Source organism: Aquarana catesbeiana, linkage group LG02 (assembly GCF_042186555.1).
Source record: "Aquarana catesbeiana isolate 2022-GZ linkage group LG02, ASM4218655v1, whole genome shotgun sequence".
Taxonomy (NCBI): Eukaryota; Metazoa; Chordata; class Amphibia; order Anura; family Ranidae; genus Aquarana; species Aquarana catesbeiana.
In genome coordinates this window covers 597,986,415-598,002,577 of record NC_133325.1, presented here as the reverse complement: position 1 = coordinate 598,002,577, position 16,163 = coordinate 597,986,415, and the positions used below count along the sequence as shown (strand labels likewise).

The following is a 16,163-nucleotide window of genomic DNA, read 5'->3' as shown; positions in this document are numbered from 1 at the left end:
AGAGAGCGATCAAGGGGTTAATGTGTTCCCTAGAGTGTGTTCTAATTGAAGGTGGGAGAGTACTGTGTAGGGGGACAAGATAGATCGCTGTTCATACTCTGTATGAACAGACGATCTGTCACTTCTCCCCTCAGAGAACTGGAAACCGTGTGTTTACACACAGATGAGGGTTCTCCGTGTGCCCTGATCGATCGCGGGAGCCTGGCGTTGATCGCGACCGCCAGACAATCGTATCAGCTCCGTGGGTGAGTGCGCGCCCCTAGTGGCCACAGGGCGAAGCGACATTACATAACGTCGTTTCGCCCAGCCGAGCCATTCTGCCGCAGTACATCTGCGACGGCTGGTTGGCAAGTGATTAAAGGTGTTCTGAAATTTTTTATATTTTTTTTACATCACAGAAACCTGACATGCGTAGACTTTTTTTTATATCCACTGTATACTGGTCAGGTGACACAGGAACTGGTGTGGCGACAATCAGGGACTCTGTTCACTCTCTCTGGTGTGGTGACACGCCAACTGTTGTGGCGGTGATTGGGAACACTGACTGGTGAGAGGTATGTTTTTTTTTTTTTTTTTTTGTTTTTTTCCCCCCTACTAGAGCAGTGGAGCGTTTCCATCGTGACACTGTACTAGTCTGGAGAATTAGTCCAAATTTTTTTTTTACAAACTGATTATTGTAGTAATGAGTACTGTAATAAGCAATTGGTAAAAAAACGGTGTTAAGGTTTCATTCATGAAACTTTGTGTACAATTGTGATGCTGTGATTGGTCATAGCTATCACCAGGTACAGGGCCGCTGTGATTGGCCCTGGTACCACGTGATCACTGACCAATCACAGAGCTCACACAGTAATAAACAATGATAGCATTGTTTACAACTCTTCATGTGAGCGGCCGATGCGATAAGAAGTATGGGTACATCCACCCTCATAAGGGCTGCTGAACAAAGGGCCTGTTCATACCAGCCCACATGCTAAAACAGGCCAATGTAGCATTTGGACTGCTTCTCTGTTAAAATGCATATTAAATCTCCTAATCATTGCTGTAGCACCCTAAGGTAAACTCACATTTCAGCTTTAGCAACTGAAGCCTGTAAGCATTATTTTTTTTTTTATTAGTGCATTCGGGAGCAAGAAGAAATTGGAAAATTTGCGATACAAAAGCCTAGTGCACTAACTTCTGGCCAAAAAAGTAAAATACTAAATATACATTTTTCATATTTACTCTAGTAATATCAAAGGTATTTAAAAAAAAAAAAAAAAAAAACCTGTTGTACTTACCTGCTCTGTGCAGTGTTTTTTTTTTTTTTGATCCTCTTCGCGGGTCCCTGACTGGCGCTCCTGGGCCCTCCCTCCCGCTGAGTGCCCCCAGAACAAGCAGCTTGCCACACAGAGCTGTGGCTCAGCCCTGCCCCCCTCTCTCTCCTCATTGGTTCACTGGCTATGATGCTCCCACATCTGTCTCAGCCAATGAGCAGGGCGTGTGCCTGGAGAGCTGATGCTCCCGTGCACATCCATGGAGGAAGGTCGGGGGCTGCTGCAAGCAGGTTTTTTTACTTTCATGCATAGAGTCCATGAAGGCAATAAACCTAGAGCCTTAAGAACCACTTTGAAGGGACTTTTATTTGCCCTCGAAGGACAAACTAGAAGGCTTGTTTAAAGAAGAATTCCAGGTATGGATATTTTATATATAGTTGCGCTAGTCTAGGTTGAACCAATATAACTATGCATATACTATAACTGGCCAAATGCTTCTGAAAGCTGGAAGTCGCTTAAGTAGTCACCTCCACTCCAGCAATCTCCACTTAAAGGGTTTGTTAACCCAGATGTCTTACTTTATATAATCTGCTTTGGTCTCCTAAGGATATTTCCCCCTTTGTGTGTGTTGTATAAAAAAAAAAGCTGTAAATACCTTATCTGTGAGCGCTGATCAGTGGTCACGAGACGTGCCGCATTTCTCCTTTCCCCGTCTGACAGATGCAGCGGGAGGGGCCGAAATTCCCCCGCTGACGTCAGTCTGGAGGAGAGAGCCGGAGAAATGTGGCGCGTCACATGACCGTTAATCAGCAGTCTCAGATTAGGTATATACGGCTTTTTTTATTTTTATTATTATACAACACACACAGACATATCCTTAGAAGACAGAGCAGATTATATAAAGTAAGACATGTTATGAAAGCAGCGGCAGGGGGGCCCTGACACAGGAGCCTACAAGGAGGGACGGGAGGGGGGAGGAGGACATGAGAGGAGAGACAGCAGGGCTGCAGGTGACGGAGGCACGCAAACTGACCACAGTGTCAGGGCTCAGAAGCATTGATTACCGTGGTCAGTTTACAGAAGGGACGGAAGAAACTGGCAGGATCAGCCAGGTTTTTTAGGTGTTACAGGGGTCCAAATAACAGCACAAGCACTGTGTGATTTAACATGCTTAAAAGGAGCAGGATCCATTTTTTTTTTTTTTTTTTTTTTTTTTTGGGTTAACCTACACTTTAATTGTGGGTCCTGTGCTGAGCAGCTAATTCACACTGAAGGTTGACCGCTCTTCATGGGTGCCATGCAGAGAATGACTGGCATTTGCTGGATGAATGCAAAGTGCTCTCTGATTGGACGAGGTGGAGAAGCAGGATGGTGATGTGAAAATGTGTTGCTACTGCTTTTGAATATAATAAATTCATTCACTTTTGGGTCACTTTGTTGAAGCATACATGGTCAGATGTGAACAGGCCCTTATCAAGCTGTATAGATTATGTTTTACAGAAGTCTCAATTGACTAAGTCCTAATCTGTCTCTTTTCCTTCCCCATGTAACTATTTTACCCAAATATTTTTTACATGGAACCCTAAGAGCATATTAATGATGTTTTTACTTTTAAAATGAGTAGCAAGTTGGCCGGCCATCACTTACTGCCTTGATGCCTTTATCACAGTTTTGTAGCAAAACACAGTAAGGTCACAAATTCAAGTGAGTGAGTAGTGGACAGCCTATGATATTGTTCAAGTTAAATTATCAATCATGATATACTTATACATATAAGATCTCTGCAAGCTTGCATTCTACCTGCCAACATTAAAGGCTTTTCACGGAACTACAGCTGCTTTTGTGTGTAGATTGTGTTCTTTGTAATCAGTATCACTGTACTTGTATACATTTGTTCCTTTTATTTATGTATTCTACAAATTGGTGATTTCTATGCTTTATTTCAGACAATACTATAGTAGAGAAACTCCGAGCAATTTGTTTAGATCATGCTAAACTTGGAGAAAGTAGCTTGAGTTCATCCCTAGATTCGCTATTTTTTGGCCAATCAGCATCTCAAGTTTTATATCTAACAGAGGTTAGTGATTTGTTTAATACAGGCTTGTTTCATGTGTGAGATGTGCTTTTCTTTTGTCAAAGTAAGTCTTCCACAAATTACACACGTCTGTTTTTCTAGGTTGTTTATGCCTTGTTGATGCCTGCCAATGCTCCTCTGGGAGAAGATGCCAGTGATTTTCAGTACAACTTTCTCAAAAGTGGTGGTTTGCCTCTTGTGTTGAGCATGCTTACTCGGAATAACTTCCTGCCAAATGCTGATATGGAAACCAGAAGAAGTGCTTATCTTAACGCACTGAAAGTCGCCAAATTGCTGCTTACTGCGATTGGGTATGGCCATGTCCGGTCTGTTGCTGAGGCTTGTCAGCCAGTGGAAGGATCAAATCCTGTCTCACCGGTAAGTTTAACTTATTTGAGCTAATTCAATAATAGGTCTAGGTGAATGCTCTGTTGACCTTATACAGTTAGCATTGTACCTCCATGATTAGAGGCAGGGTTGTTAGTAACACAGCCCAATTTACCAGAAACAAAGACCACTGGTTGGTTTGCTCTGTTTCAGAGCTCAATTAATATCTTAATCGTACAGTACAGGATACAGTTGGGGTATTGGTGGACCCTGGGGCATAGGCTGGTTCCTTCTGGTGATTAAACATTGGCAAGCTTTTGAGTTTTTGCCCTCTGGGCCTCCGCCCTATAATCCTACCCCACCCTTTGACTCTTCAGTTTTTTGCTAGTGTCCTAAGGTGATGGACCTCTAATTCCTTTCAGAGAAATCACTCCTAGCTTAACTACCTTATTATTTTTTATTCAGATGCTCAATTAACTTTTCATTCAACTTCACTGTCTTATACAACAATAGAAACCATACATTTTGATTGATGCAACCTTGGGAACCTCACCTAGACACCACGCTGTGGGAAAGGCCTGTGATGATGCTTTGGGCACTGGATCCTGTGTGAGCGCTCACCTTGGCATTTTGTGCAGGGCATGTAATTAACCACCGGGTGTTGTACAGGTCCAGGACTGTGGTCCATGCCTATGAAACCCTGACCCTGAAGGCCCCTCCGGAAGTGTTCCTACTTTGATATGCAAAGCCTGGACCCTAATATAAAGACTAGCAATGTAGACAGGTAACTCGGGGTCACCCTGTATCTCTGACTGTTAGTATAAAAACCAGGACTGTTTGGCATGAACTTTTCAAACTTGGCACTAAAACTAAACCACTCAAAGCTTAGTCTTGTGTAGATGACCAGGTGTTATATCACATTACAAGTCACGCGCTTTACTGCCTAGAACCCCTTATAAGGTGCTCGGGCACTTACTCTTTTCCTCTTGCTCTCTTTGCCATGTGGGCTTCGCTACAGGATGGTCTCCACTTGGGTTGTTGCATTCTCGGGCAAGCGTGCACTATGGCCTACTTGAGTAAGGCAGATCTTTTTGCAGGTATGTCACAATTCTTTGGACAACTGACTACTTTAATACAGCTATCGCAGTCCAGGGCTCAAAAAGACAGGCTGCTTTGCAAATTCAATCGTCTCCACCTGAGACATTAGGGACTTCCATCTAAAAGACTATTGGTGCCTCAGCCTGTCTTGTCTACGATCAGGGCTTGACCAGAAGATGGCCTTAAGCATTCTAAAAGGACAGGTTTTTGTCCATTCTTTTTCAAAAACGTCTGGCCTTGCTTTCCCTTGTCAAAATGGCAATTCAAGTTGTATCCCAGATCAGGCCCCCCTCTTTCAGCACCGCATGATTCCTTGGGCCCCTCGGTTTTGTTCTCTCTGTGATGCAGAAACCACCCTTTGAACCCATCAAGGAAGATCTCGAGCATTGCTTGTTACAAAACTGAATACCTACAGAGTGAGGTAAAGTTATAAGAGGGGTGACCAGCCTATAATCCAGTGCTTGACTACTCAGCGTGTGTCCTGTATTGTACTCCCAAGCTTTTTTTTTTTCCTTCATACTGTTCCTGTGTATCCTGCAGAGATCTGTCTTACCTGTTATGTGGTTCATTCAGTACTTGAAGTGTCACTAACTGACCATTTGGTGTGTTTGTAGTATGTGTATGTGTGTGTGTGTGTGTGTGTGTGTGTGTGTGTGTGTGTATATATATATATATATATATATATATATATATATATATATATATATATATATACACACACAGTGGGGACAGAAAGTATTCAGACCCCCTCAAACCCCTTAAATTTTTCACTCTTTGTTATATTACAGCCATTTGCTAAAATCATTTAAGTTCATTTTTTTTTCCTCATTAATGTACACACAGCACCCCATATTGACAGAAAAACACAGAATTGTTGACATTTTTGCAGATTTATTAAAAAAGAAAAACTCAAATATCACATGGTCCGTAGTATTCAGACCCTTTGCTCAGTATTTAGTAGAAGCACCCTTTTGATCTAATACAGCCATGAGTCTTTTTGGGAAAGATGCAACAAGTTTTTCACACCTGGATTTGGGGATCCTCTGCCATTCCTCCTTGCAGATCCTCTCCAGTTCTGTCAGGTTGGATGGTAAACGTTGGTGGATAGCCATTTTTAGGTCTCTCCAGTGATGCTCAATTGGGTTTAAGTCAGGGCTCTGGCTGTGCCATTCAAGAACAGTCACGGAGTTGTTGTGAAGCCACTCCTTTGTTATTTTAGCTGTGTGCTTAGGGTCATTGTTTTGTTGGAAGGTAAACCTTCGGCCTAGTCTGAGGTCCTGAGCACTCTGGAGAAGGTTTTCATCCAGGATATCCCTGTAGTTGGGCGCATTCATCTTTCCTTCGATTGCAACCTTGGGAGATTGTACCCAGACTCCATCAGGTAGAAGATGGTGGCCAGCCCAGCCTGTACTGTTGCTTTTGGTAATGGATCCTGCATTTGTCACTTATCTAAGCACTTAGTGCAACACAATGAGTTAGCTGCAGGGTGCTATACAGACTCAGGGCCATGGTCCATCCAATGATGTAACCATGTCCCTGAAAAGCCCTTGGTAGGAGCAGGAAGATCTGGGGCTTTATACCTCACTACACCATGGAGGATCCTAGGCACAAAGTAAATGAATCCGCTCCATGCTCCAAAACCAGGTGCCATGCCCTCCTCTCAATGAGCAGTGTCAGTATACATATTTGCCAGCACACCACGGATTTTCAAATTGCATCCAAATGTTTAATTGAGGGATCATCACATCACAGCAGATAAGTGCAATGTTTTGTACTCCTTCGCCAGGCATGTGTTTAAGTAGAGCAGAGATATTTAAACATCCACCCCACCCTCTGACGTATTGTGACATCAAAACTTCTGCCAGAAACATTATAGTCGACATAAACACACCTAAGCAGTTACCATCAATATGCTACCATCATGCAAGAATAATTGTCAGGAATGCAACAGTGAGTCAAAACCTAATCGTACCGTACATTAAAAATGTAAATATCTATACACTCTTGCCAAATATAGATAACACATGTCCCTTAAACAAAAATGCCCAAATAGTGTCCAAAAATATATCCACATGTGATCTTCTGGTACTAGAGCACCTTGGATTACGAGCATAATCTGTTCCAGAAGCATGCTTGTAATCCAAAGCACTCGTATATCAAAGAGAGTTTCCCCATAGGAATCTAGGAATCAATGTTAACTCGGATAATTTGTTCCAGTGTCACTGCTAGTGTATGCAGTACCGCATGTGGCCAGAGGTTGGGGGGTGGCGCCGGAGACACTTGGGAACAAAATGTTTCCCAGCGGCTCTGGCGCGCCCCCTCCCACATCTGGCTACATGCGGTACTGCATATTTACACATCATAAATCAGTGTCCAGTGTTAATTTCTTTCTGTATTCTGAATGTGAACAGCACAAAAAGTACTCCCCTCTGGAGACCACTCGCCTTCTGTCAATGACCTATACATCCGTCACATAGGCATAGAATCCACAGGGCTCATAAACGTAGAGGTGTCTCCAGAGTGTTTTCCATCCAAACTCAGAAGAAAAGAGGAACAGAATCGCACATACCATTAAATCTCACTTTTCTTAAAACCGGCACAAAAAGCTACTCTCAAATAGACTTTAAGCAAAGTGCAATCAGTAATTGGCAATAATTCCCTCTAGTCCCAGATTTTGCATTACTATGCTCCTCTATATGCGTTAACATCACTTCCAACTTGATCAGGGGTGGATGTAATTTAATGCATAGGGCCATTGCATCTCGTCAATCTGGCAGTTTGGGACAAGTAGACTTTGTGTCCAACACGCCCCATACCCTTGATCAACAAAAACAAGGCTTGTCCTTACATGGTGGATTTTGAACCCAGTGCTAATAGTTGGAACTTTTTCCTCCGAGAATGGATAGCAACTGAGGTTTGAACCGTCCATGGCTGGCTTAAGTTTAATTTGGTTATTGTTTAGGCCTCCGCTGATGCTGCTTTTGGTCACAAGGTGCTTCAGGCTGCAGTTTAAAATCAATTTCTTGGAATACAGGACACAGCCACCCTCCACTCTGTGGTCCTCACTATGCTTACTAAAGAGCTGAGGCTTGCTGGGGAAACTAATTTTGTTGATGTTTATTACAGGATACAGGTCCCTACCCTCTTATGAAGCATCTATTTCTCTAGTCTGTCTAGGACAGCACTAGAGAGATAGACTCCACCTCTGGAGGCAGGAAATGAAACATTCAGATCTTTAATGGGCGGATTCCTTCCCTCTTCCCCAGTCTTTGTGTATCCTCCACCGCAGGAGGAGGCTGGATGGAGCTCTACTTCCCCTGATCCTAGGGGCTGCCTAAGACAGAAGGAGGTCTGCAAGTACCTGGAAAGGATGGCAGGCATCTGAGTCCACTGGTCAGGCTGCTTAGGAGCTGGTACCGGCGTCGTCCTCTAGGATAGCCCGGGGAGGGCAGGTGTTCCCCGCACAGAGCTCCCGGCGATCTGCTGGCCGGATACTATGGTATTCCAGCTGGGGGGGGCGGGCGTAGGCCTTCAGTTGCGGCCTGTGGAACGCAGGAGGAGGGCGGGGACTTCAGGCGCACCACTACCGGGTCACGCGGCGAGCGTGGACGCCGGAGCCACAGCAGTCCTTTAAAAACAAAACAAAAAAAAAAACGCCAGCCACAGACTGTCCTGATCTACAGCGCGATGCTCCAGCAAGGAACAGAGGACAGCATTGATCTAACTGAACCAGACAGCAGTGGTGCCGGCCCAGCTCAGGTAGGCGGACGCTGGAGGGGGGTGATGGCTCAATGATGGCACCCATATTTTGTCGTCCCCCCCCCCCCCCCCCCCCTTTTTGGAGATGGGATCCAGGCTAAAGAGTCATGTGAATCCTGGCGGCTGGTGGGGGTGCACATAGGTGTTGGTATATACCCACTGATTGGCTAAGGTTTTTTTCTGACAGCAGCTTGTCTTTGTTTTTTCCCTTCCTTTGCCTCCGTTCTCTTCTCTCCTTCTCTTGTCTCAGGCTCAACCCAGAGAACCGGAGAGGTCAGGGGGGAAGAAGAGGTGTCCGTCATGTACAAACAAATTTAAAAAGGGTGGAACAAGCCCCTTTGTAAACCCTGTATTGATAAATTGGTTTACAAGGAGGCAACGGGGTTATGCAAAGAATTTGATTTCTGGTGTTCAGAAAGAAATGAAGGCCATTAAGTCAATGCTGTCGAACCTTGAAACCCCAAAACAACCAGCCTCAATTCCCCCTGCTTCAGCCCCAGAGGAGGGTTACGAATCAGGAGGAGAGGGATTGGATTCTTTGGATGAGCTAAATGAGACGCCATCATCAAAAGATATTCCGAGCCAAGGGACAAGTTCACCCAGATACAGGCTCTCGCTCGTGGAGGTCGATGCCTTATTGGGGGTAATTTACGAGACGCTAGATATCAAAGAAAAGAAGGCCTCCTTGTCCCTACATGACCAGATGTATCAGACCCTGAAAGAAGACCAAAACAAGGTATTTCCGGTACACATCTCACTGGCGGAAAAAAAGAGTGATAAAGTTCCTAAAAGTCTGAAGAGGAGATTCCCCTTCAGTGAGGATTCCGCCTGTATTTGGAACAAAGTGCCCAAAGTGGACGGAGCCTTTTCCCAGTGCACCAGATCAATGGACCTCGCCTTTGAGGACATGGACAAGAGGATGGCGGTACTGCTGAAAAGGTCATGGGAAGTAGCCATGACAAATTTGAATAGCTACAACAACAGTGGCTTGTCATTTGGAGGTCTGGCTGGACCAGTTAAAAGGCCATTTGGAAAGTGGGACCTACAGGAAGGAAGTTCTTGATTCTCTTCCCATGCTGCTCAAGGCGGCAGGTTATATGGCAGACGCGTCTGCTGAGTTGGTCAAGCTATCGGCAAGGACCGCTGCCCTAATAAATTCCTAAAAATAAATTGGGCTGTGTGGCATACCATTTGAAGGAGACCTCTTGTTTGGACAAGATCTAGAAAAAGTTCTAGACCGTACTGCAGACAAGAAAAAGGCTTTTCCTATCAAAAGTAAGGGGAAATCTTTTTTTTGCCCCCAAAGACAAGGGCCATCACAGGGACAGACCTCTAAAGGGTCAAACTCTAAGAAACAATGGGGAAGGGGGAAGCAGAAAGGTGTCCTTTTTTCCTCTCCTAAGAAAACCACCAAATCCCTGTGACTTGATTCCGAGGGAGGGAGATTGGGGCAGTTCCTCCCACAGTGGGAAAAGACTACCCCAAATGCACTTAGCCTTCCCTGATTATCCTCAGTATATCGAATCCAGTTCAAGTGGTCCTACTTCCTGATGATGGCTTTGTGACAGGCCAAAATTTCGAAGGTTTCACCACATCGTTGCGTTACCTCCGCCCATATGAAACTACCCGAGAATGAAGCTGAACACCGCAAACAGCGGCTTTACCTATCTGGGCTGGTTACCCTTAATAATCACCTGCTACACACGCCGGGTGCCCAGGTGCCAGGACTATAAAGCACTTTTAAATGTGAGTGAATCATTTCAATTTGTTTATTCAATAAACTTGGTTTTACGGCATTGCGCAATGAAGGTGCTCCTTTGTCATTTCCATCCAAACTTATGAGGTGCATTCATGCATTAGACGTCATTTCAACAGGCTCTCTAGGGGTATCCCCACATGCTTAAACGACCATACTAGCGATAGTTGGTCAACATCCAGGGTGAGTGTACATCTATGCGGGGCACCTAGTCTGAACACCATTGCACAGGAGATGTCAATTTAAGCACAAGCACTTTTGTTTCATCACCTAATGGGACTTTATTCATCTTTTGTGTGTTCTGCATCTTTACATGAATGTGATCAACCCTAAGCGCAGCAAACTGTTTTTACAATACCCTGAACAGCTGGGACGGAGTGCAGGAATCGCTGGACACAACCTTCCTCCTATCTCATCACCGCGGACGCCAGTGCTTGGGGCTGGGGGGCCCACTGGGGTTCAAGAGTAGCCCTTGGGGGGCTGAAAGAAAGGACGGTCCCAAAGATCAGCCAACTGGAGGGAGTTGCAAGTGATCTGGGAAGCGCTAAGGGCATTTGCCAGAGAGCTGAAAAGTCACCACATACAAGTCCTTTTGGACAGTGAGGTAGCAATCTATTATTTAAACAAAGTGTCCGTCCTTAATCAAACTAACGAGCGCCATCTTTTCTTGGGCTGAGAGGAACCTAAAGTCAATATCCGCAGTCCATCTAAAGGGAGTGGACAATCACCTGGTGGAGTGTATGAGTCAGAATGGCCAGTAAACAGGGAAATCTTCCAGCTAGAGAAATGGGGCCTCCCAGAGGTGGATTTGTTAGCCAACAAATCCAATGCCGGTAATGGCGATCTGCGAATTTTATCATGACTGCGACATTATGGCGGACACGTCAGACACTTTTGACGCTATTTTGGGACCATTGTCATTTGTACAGCGATCAGTGCTCTAAAAATGCACTGATTACTGTGTAAATAACACTGGCAGGGAAGGGGTTAAACACTAGGGGGCGATCAAGGGGTTGTGTGTGTCCTCGGGAGTGATTCTAACTCTGGATGGGGGAATTGTCTCACTAGAACATGACCAAGATCACTGCTCCCGATGACAGGGAGCAGTAGATCTGTCATGTTGCTAGGCAGAACAGGGAAACGCCTTGTTTGCATGGGCATCCCCCCGTTCTGCCGCTCCGTGACAGAATCGCGGGCCCCTGGCGGACATCGAGTCCACAATTTAAAGGGGACATACCTGTACGCCCATTTGCCAAGTCGTGCCATTGTGTCGATGTACATCGTTGTGCGCTGGTTGGCATGTGGTTAAGCGGTTAATATAGAACTATAGGCATAACTTTTTTTTTTTTTTTTATATATATATCTTGGATACAGCAAGGGAAGGGATATAACCCCTGTCCGAATTGTTTTCACCATTTGTGTGCCATTTTGGAGGTTTCCCCTCCCTTCAGGTATCATAGCCAAACAGGAAGTCAGAGGAAATCCCTGCAAATTAAGTGAACCCCAGGTCACTAGAACTGGTGTCCCCATTGGAAAATGTCCCCTCCTATTACTTTTCTGTTGTAAAATATTGGGATTTTCTTTACTTTCACTTTCAATGATAATAAGCATGACAAGAGAGGGTGAATCTCCTTAACGGGGGGTGCAGAGAGCAAAATAAGCCTTCCCTTTAGTTATACTTTCAAGTGGTTGTACACCCTGTACACAACCACTTTTATGTACAGGTAAGCCTATATTAAGGCTTACCTGTAGGTGATTGAAATATCTCACATACCTCCACGTTTTAGGCAATATTTACAAAAAAAAGATGTCTATGGCGCATGCACATCTTAGGGCACATCGGGTAATGCCATGACTGGCGACTCCCGCGTGCATGCGCGGGAGTGACATCACGTGACTGGCCAGTCACAGAGCCGCAGTTCGTGGCCCCGGAAGGAAAAGGGGTGAAGATGGACGCTCCCTGCTAGTGGGGACAGCGGTGAAATTGCAGGCTTCGGTTTCGGGTAAGTGACACATAATGGGCTACTGTGCGATGCATAGTAGCCCATTATGCTTTACCTTTGCAGGGAAATAAAGAGGAAGTAAAACACACAAGGGTTTACTTCCTCTTTAAGCGTTTTTTTTTTTTTTTTTTTTTTTTTTTTTTTGTGTGTGTGTAAAATCGCCTCTATGTAAGCCTATGGCAGATGCGCGAGGCCTAAGTGTGTATATATACTTTGTGTATATACATAATTTTTTTGTTTTACCTGTGAACCATTTTTTGTATGCAGGATATTGATAATGTTTTACTGTATATTTTCTTTTTTGTAAAATGCTTACAGTCACACCAGTAAATATTTATGGGTTTATGTTGTCAGAGTTGCAAACCTATAACTGTGGTTGGTAATATCTATTGCTACTTTGTGTCTCCAGGCTACACATGATCAAGCAGTGGTGCTACAAAATGCCCTGCAGAACATTCCTAATCCAACTTCAGAATGTATGTTGAGAAACGTAGCAATACGCCTTGCACAGCAAATATCGGATGAGGTACGTTTTTACATAATCATTTTATGTAGGAATTGGTTTGTATGACGATTTGTGAACTTAGTTCTAATATTATAGAAGTTAATTTCAGTTTTGTATAAACTGTTTGTTTTTTTTTTTTTTTTTTTTTTTTTTTTTTTTTTTTGCCATCCATACAAATGTTTCATTTAGTTGGGGTGTGTGTGTGTGTGTTTCTGCGTGTGTGTTTCTGCGCAATATGTAGCCTTTCCCTGCTTTAATAAATGAGAGGATGCTGAAAAGTGCTAGAAATAGTGGCCAGTTAATGAGACCAGGCCTTTTCTGACACTTTGTGTTTTCAGTATTCTTTTGCTAGAAAATTACTTACAACCCCCAAACATATAAATATATATATATATATATATATATATATATATATATATATATATATTATAATATAATATTTTTTTTGTTTTTTTTTTTTTTGTTTTTTTTATTTATTAGCAGATGCCCTATAGAATATAATGGGTTTTGCTATTTTTTTAATTTTTTTTTTGTCAGACGGTATTTGCTCATTACGTGAATTTTAATGTACACGAGCACAATATAATACCCATTTTTTTTGCTAAAATGTAGTGTTCAGCCGAGTAAAAAGATACCTTACATGTTGAGCTTTAAAATTGTATGCGAATGTGGAATGGCACCAAACTACTGTATTTAAAAATAGAGCTGAACAGGAGGTCTGGTGCTAGCATTATTGCTCTCGCTATTCGTGGAAATACCTCATGTGTGGTGTGATTGCCGTTTTACACGTTTTATTTTTTTTCACTGTTAATTCAATATTTTTTAATAGCTTTTATTGCTGTCATAGGTAATGTAAACATCCCTTGTGACAGCAATAGGCAGTGACAGGTACTTTATGGAGGAATCTGAGGTCTTTAACCCCAGATGTCGCCTCTTCCCTTAAAAGCATCTGATCACACCAAGATATCCGTGTGATCAGATGCTTTCACAATTTAAAAATAATGCTGTTTACATCTGGGAAATGGCAAGTGACAAAATACTTGTCGCTTCCCGTTTCCTATAACATTTTGATGATTGGTGGCCTTCCCATCCTAAATCAACTCTGTCGCAAGCCAGCAGCCATCCGGCAGCTAATTAGCTGCTAAAGTGACTTGCAAAAAAAAAAAAAAAAAAAAAAAAAGCAGGTCGTCTCCTGAAAAAAAATACAGATTTATACCACTTAAAGTGGAGTTCCACCCAAAAATGGAACTTCCACTTTTTGGATTCCTCCCCCCCTCTGGTGTCACATTTGGCACCTTTCAGGGGGGAGGAGGGAGCAGATACCTGTCTAATACAGGTATTTGCTCCCACTTCCTGGCATAGATCACCGCGGCGCTTGCGGTGACCTACGCCACTTCCGGCGTCTACACTGTCCTCCCCCGCTGTATTCTGGGAGACACACAGGTCCCAGAACACAGCAGGGACCAGAGAGGACGAGCAACGCGACTCTCGCATGCGCAGTAGGAAACCATGAAGCCATGCGGCTTCACTTTCTTATTCCCTTACCGAGGATGGCGGCGGCAGCAGCCGCGAGGCGACGGATCGGCTTCGGCTGACATCATGGGCTCCCTGGACAGGTAAGTGTCTATATATTAAAAGTCAGCAGCTGCAGTGTTTGTAGCTGCTGGCTTTTAATAATTCTTTTTCGGCGGACATCCGCTTTAAAATCTGCAACGTACATGTACATTAGGTGATCTTCAAGTGGTTAAAACATCTGATTTAAAATGGTGTGGTTTAGTGTAAATTGTTGTAGCATTGAATAATTGCTGAAAATCGCTAGCAATTACCAAAAATCTGTACCTAACAAATTTAATGGCTTTTGTTGCTAGCCATTTGTTGCTGCCACAGGTTAAGCTAGATCATTAGTTCAGAGTGCTTTGCTGCAAATTACTCTCCTACAGAAATTTGTAGCTAAGCCATTGAGGTGGAAGCAAGGCGATTGCCATTGGCCGTAAAACATTGCTCAAACTCTATTGCTAAGCAACTAAGCTACAAATCGCTTTAAGTTTTATTCTATAAAACATAACTATACATAACTGTGTGTAAACAGTCTTTTTAGTAAGCATGTTTTAATATCTTCTACCAATAATGGTCCTAAAATCCTGTACGTCGAGTCCCTTGGCATGCACGAATATTAACGCCAAGAAAGTGAAATCAACCTGCTTTTTGGCCTTTTATGGACCATATAGGATAAAATCTCCACAGCATAAATCTCAAAGATGCTGTAAAGTGTGAACTGTGATTGTAATTAAACCTTGATTCATGTACGATGAATAAAAATACCATGGTATATACAGATACCGAAAAACTCCCTGTAAACCCTACCATGGGAAAGGCAAAAATAATAATTTAGGACTGCATAGATTTCCATATGCTCCCAGTACTCAGAGAAAATGCACTTTATTTCTCAGTGTATGTCCAGAACATGCATCCAAGTTTACTTCTGCTGAACTAGCAACCAATTTCCTTATTCTTCAGCACAAACCTTTGAACAGATTTAGAAAACATGTAAAAAAAGAAAAACAATTCTGATTCAGTCTTAGTTTTGGCATATTTGGACTATTGCGGTACAGTAATTGTTGGTAACAATTTAAGGCATAAACAGTAGTAGTGAAATTGAAAGTTAATTTATTGATGCAGGGGACAGATCGAAATTAATACAATAAAACTACATACAAATACAAATATGTCAACAATGGGATCATTAGTATACAGTACAGCACGACATCTCAGATATCATATTCCTCGACTAGTTTCGCGGACAAACCGCTTCATCAGGAGGGAATCTGGAGATAGTTGATTCTGACTAAACAGTCTGAGCCTAACAGATAAGAAGACATATAATGAGATTGACCAAAGGACAAGAACAATGTAAATAAAGTTTATGTTACAGCATCAAGATTAACAAAGGTAATATGCAATACATGGGGAAAGGGGGGACGAATCTGCTTACCCATGTCCCAACCGAGCCCAGGCGCACAACCCCACCACCAAGGGGTGATCTCCCACGGCGACCTGGGGGGGCTAAAGAATGACGGGGATAGTAAAGATAATGTATGTCATAATAAGGTAAACTAAATTGCCACACACGGGACAGGTGAAACATAGTGACAATGATGAAAATGGTGATAAGAATACGGGGAAGATGAATAGTGAGGATGTGGGAAGTGAGAAAATAAATAGCAGTGTGCAAGGAGTGGAAAGGAATGCATCTAGTGAAAGCCAAGGATGGGAACAATTGTAAAATGAATGGTGTGGTGTGGTGGAAGATTAAATTAAAGGAAAGGAGATGGAAAGGAAGGGGGATGGGTGAGGGACCAGTGGGGAGGGTGGAGGGAGGAGGGAA

At 43.3% G+C, this 16,163-nt stretch overlaps 1 protein-coding gene across 4 annotated transcripts in view; it reads left to right on the top strand.

Annotated features, from left to right (window-relative positions):
* Window positions 1–16,163, top strand: part of USP9X (ubiquitin specific peptidase 9 X-linked) — a 365,419-nt gene that overhangs the window by 209,961 nt on the left and 139,295 nt on the right. For all 4 annotated transcript variants that reach the window (XM_073616321.1, XM_073616319.1, XM_073616322.1 and 1 more), the window contains 3 exons: window positions 3,203–3,333; window positions 3,433–3,708; window positions 12,683–12,799. In XM_073616321.1, the coding sequence (XP_073472422.1) occupies window positions 3,203–3,333; window positions 3,433–3,708; window positions 12,683–12,799 (524 nt within the window). The remainder of the gene's footprint in view (window positions 1–3,202; window positions 3,334–3,432; window positions 3,709–12,682; window positions 12,800–16,163) is intronic.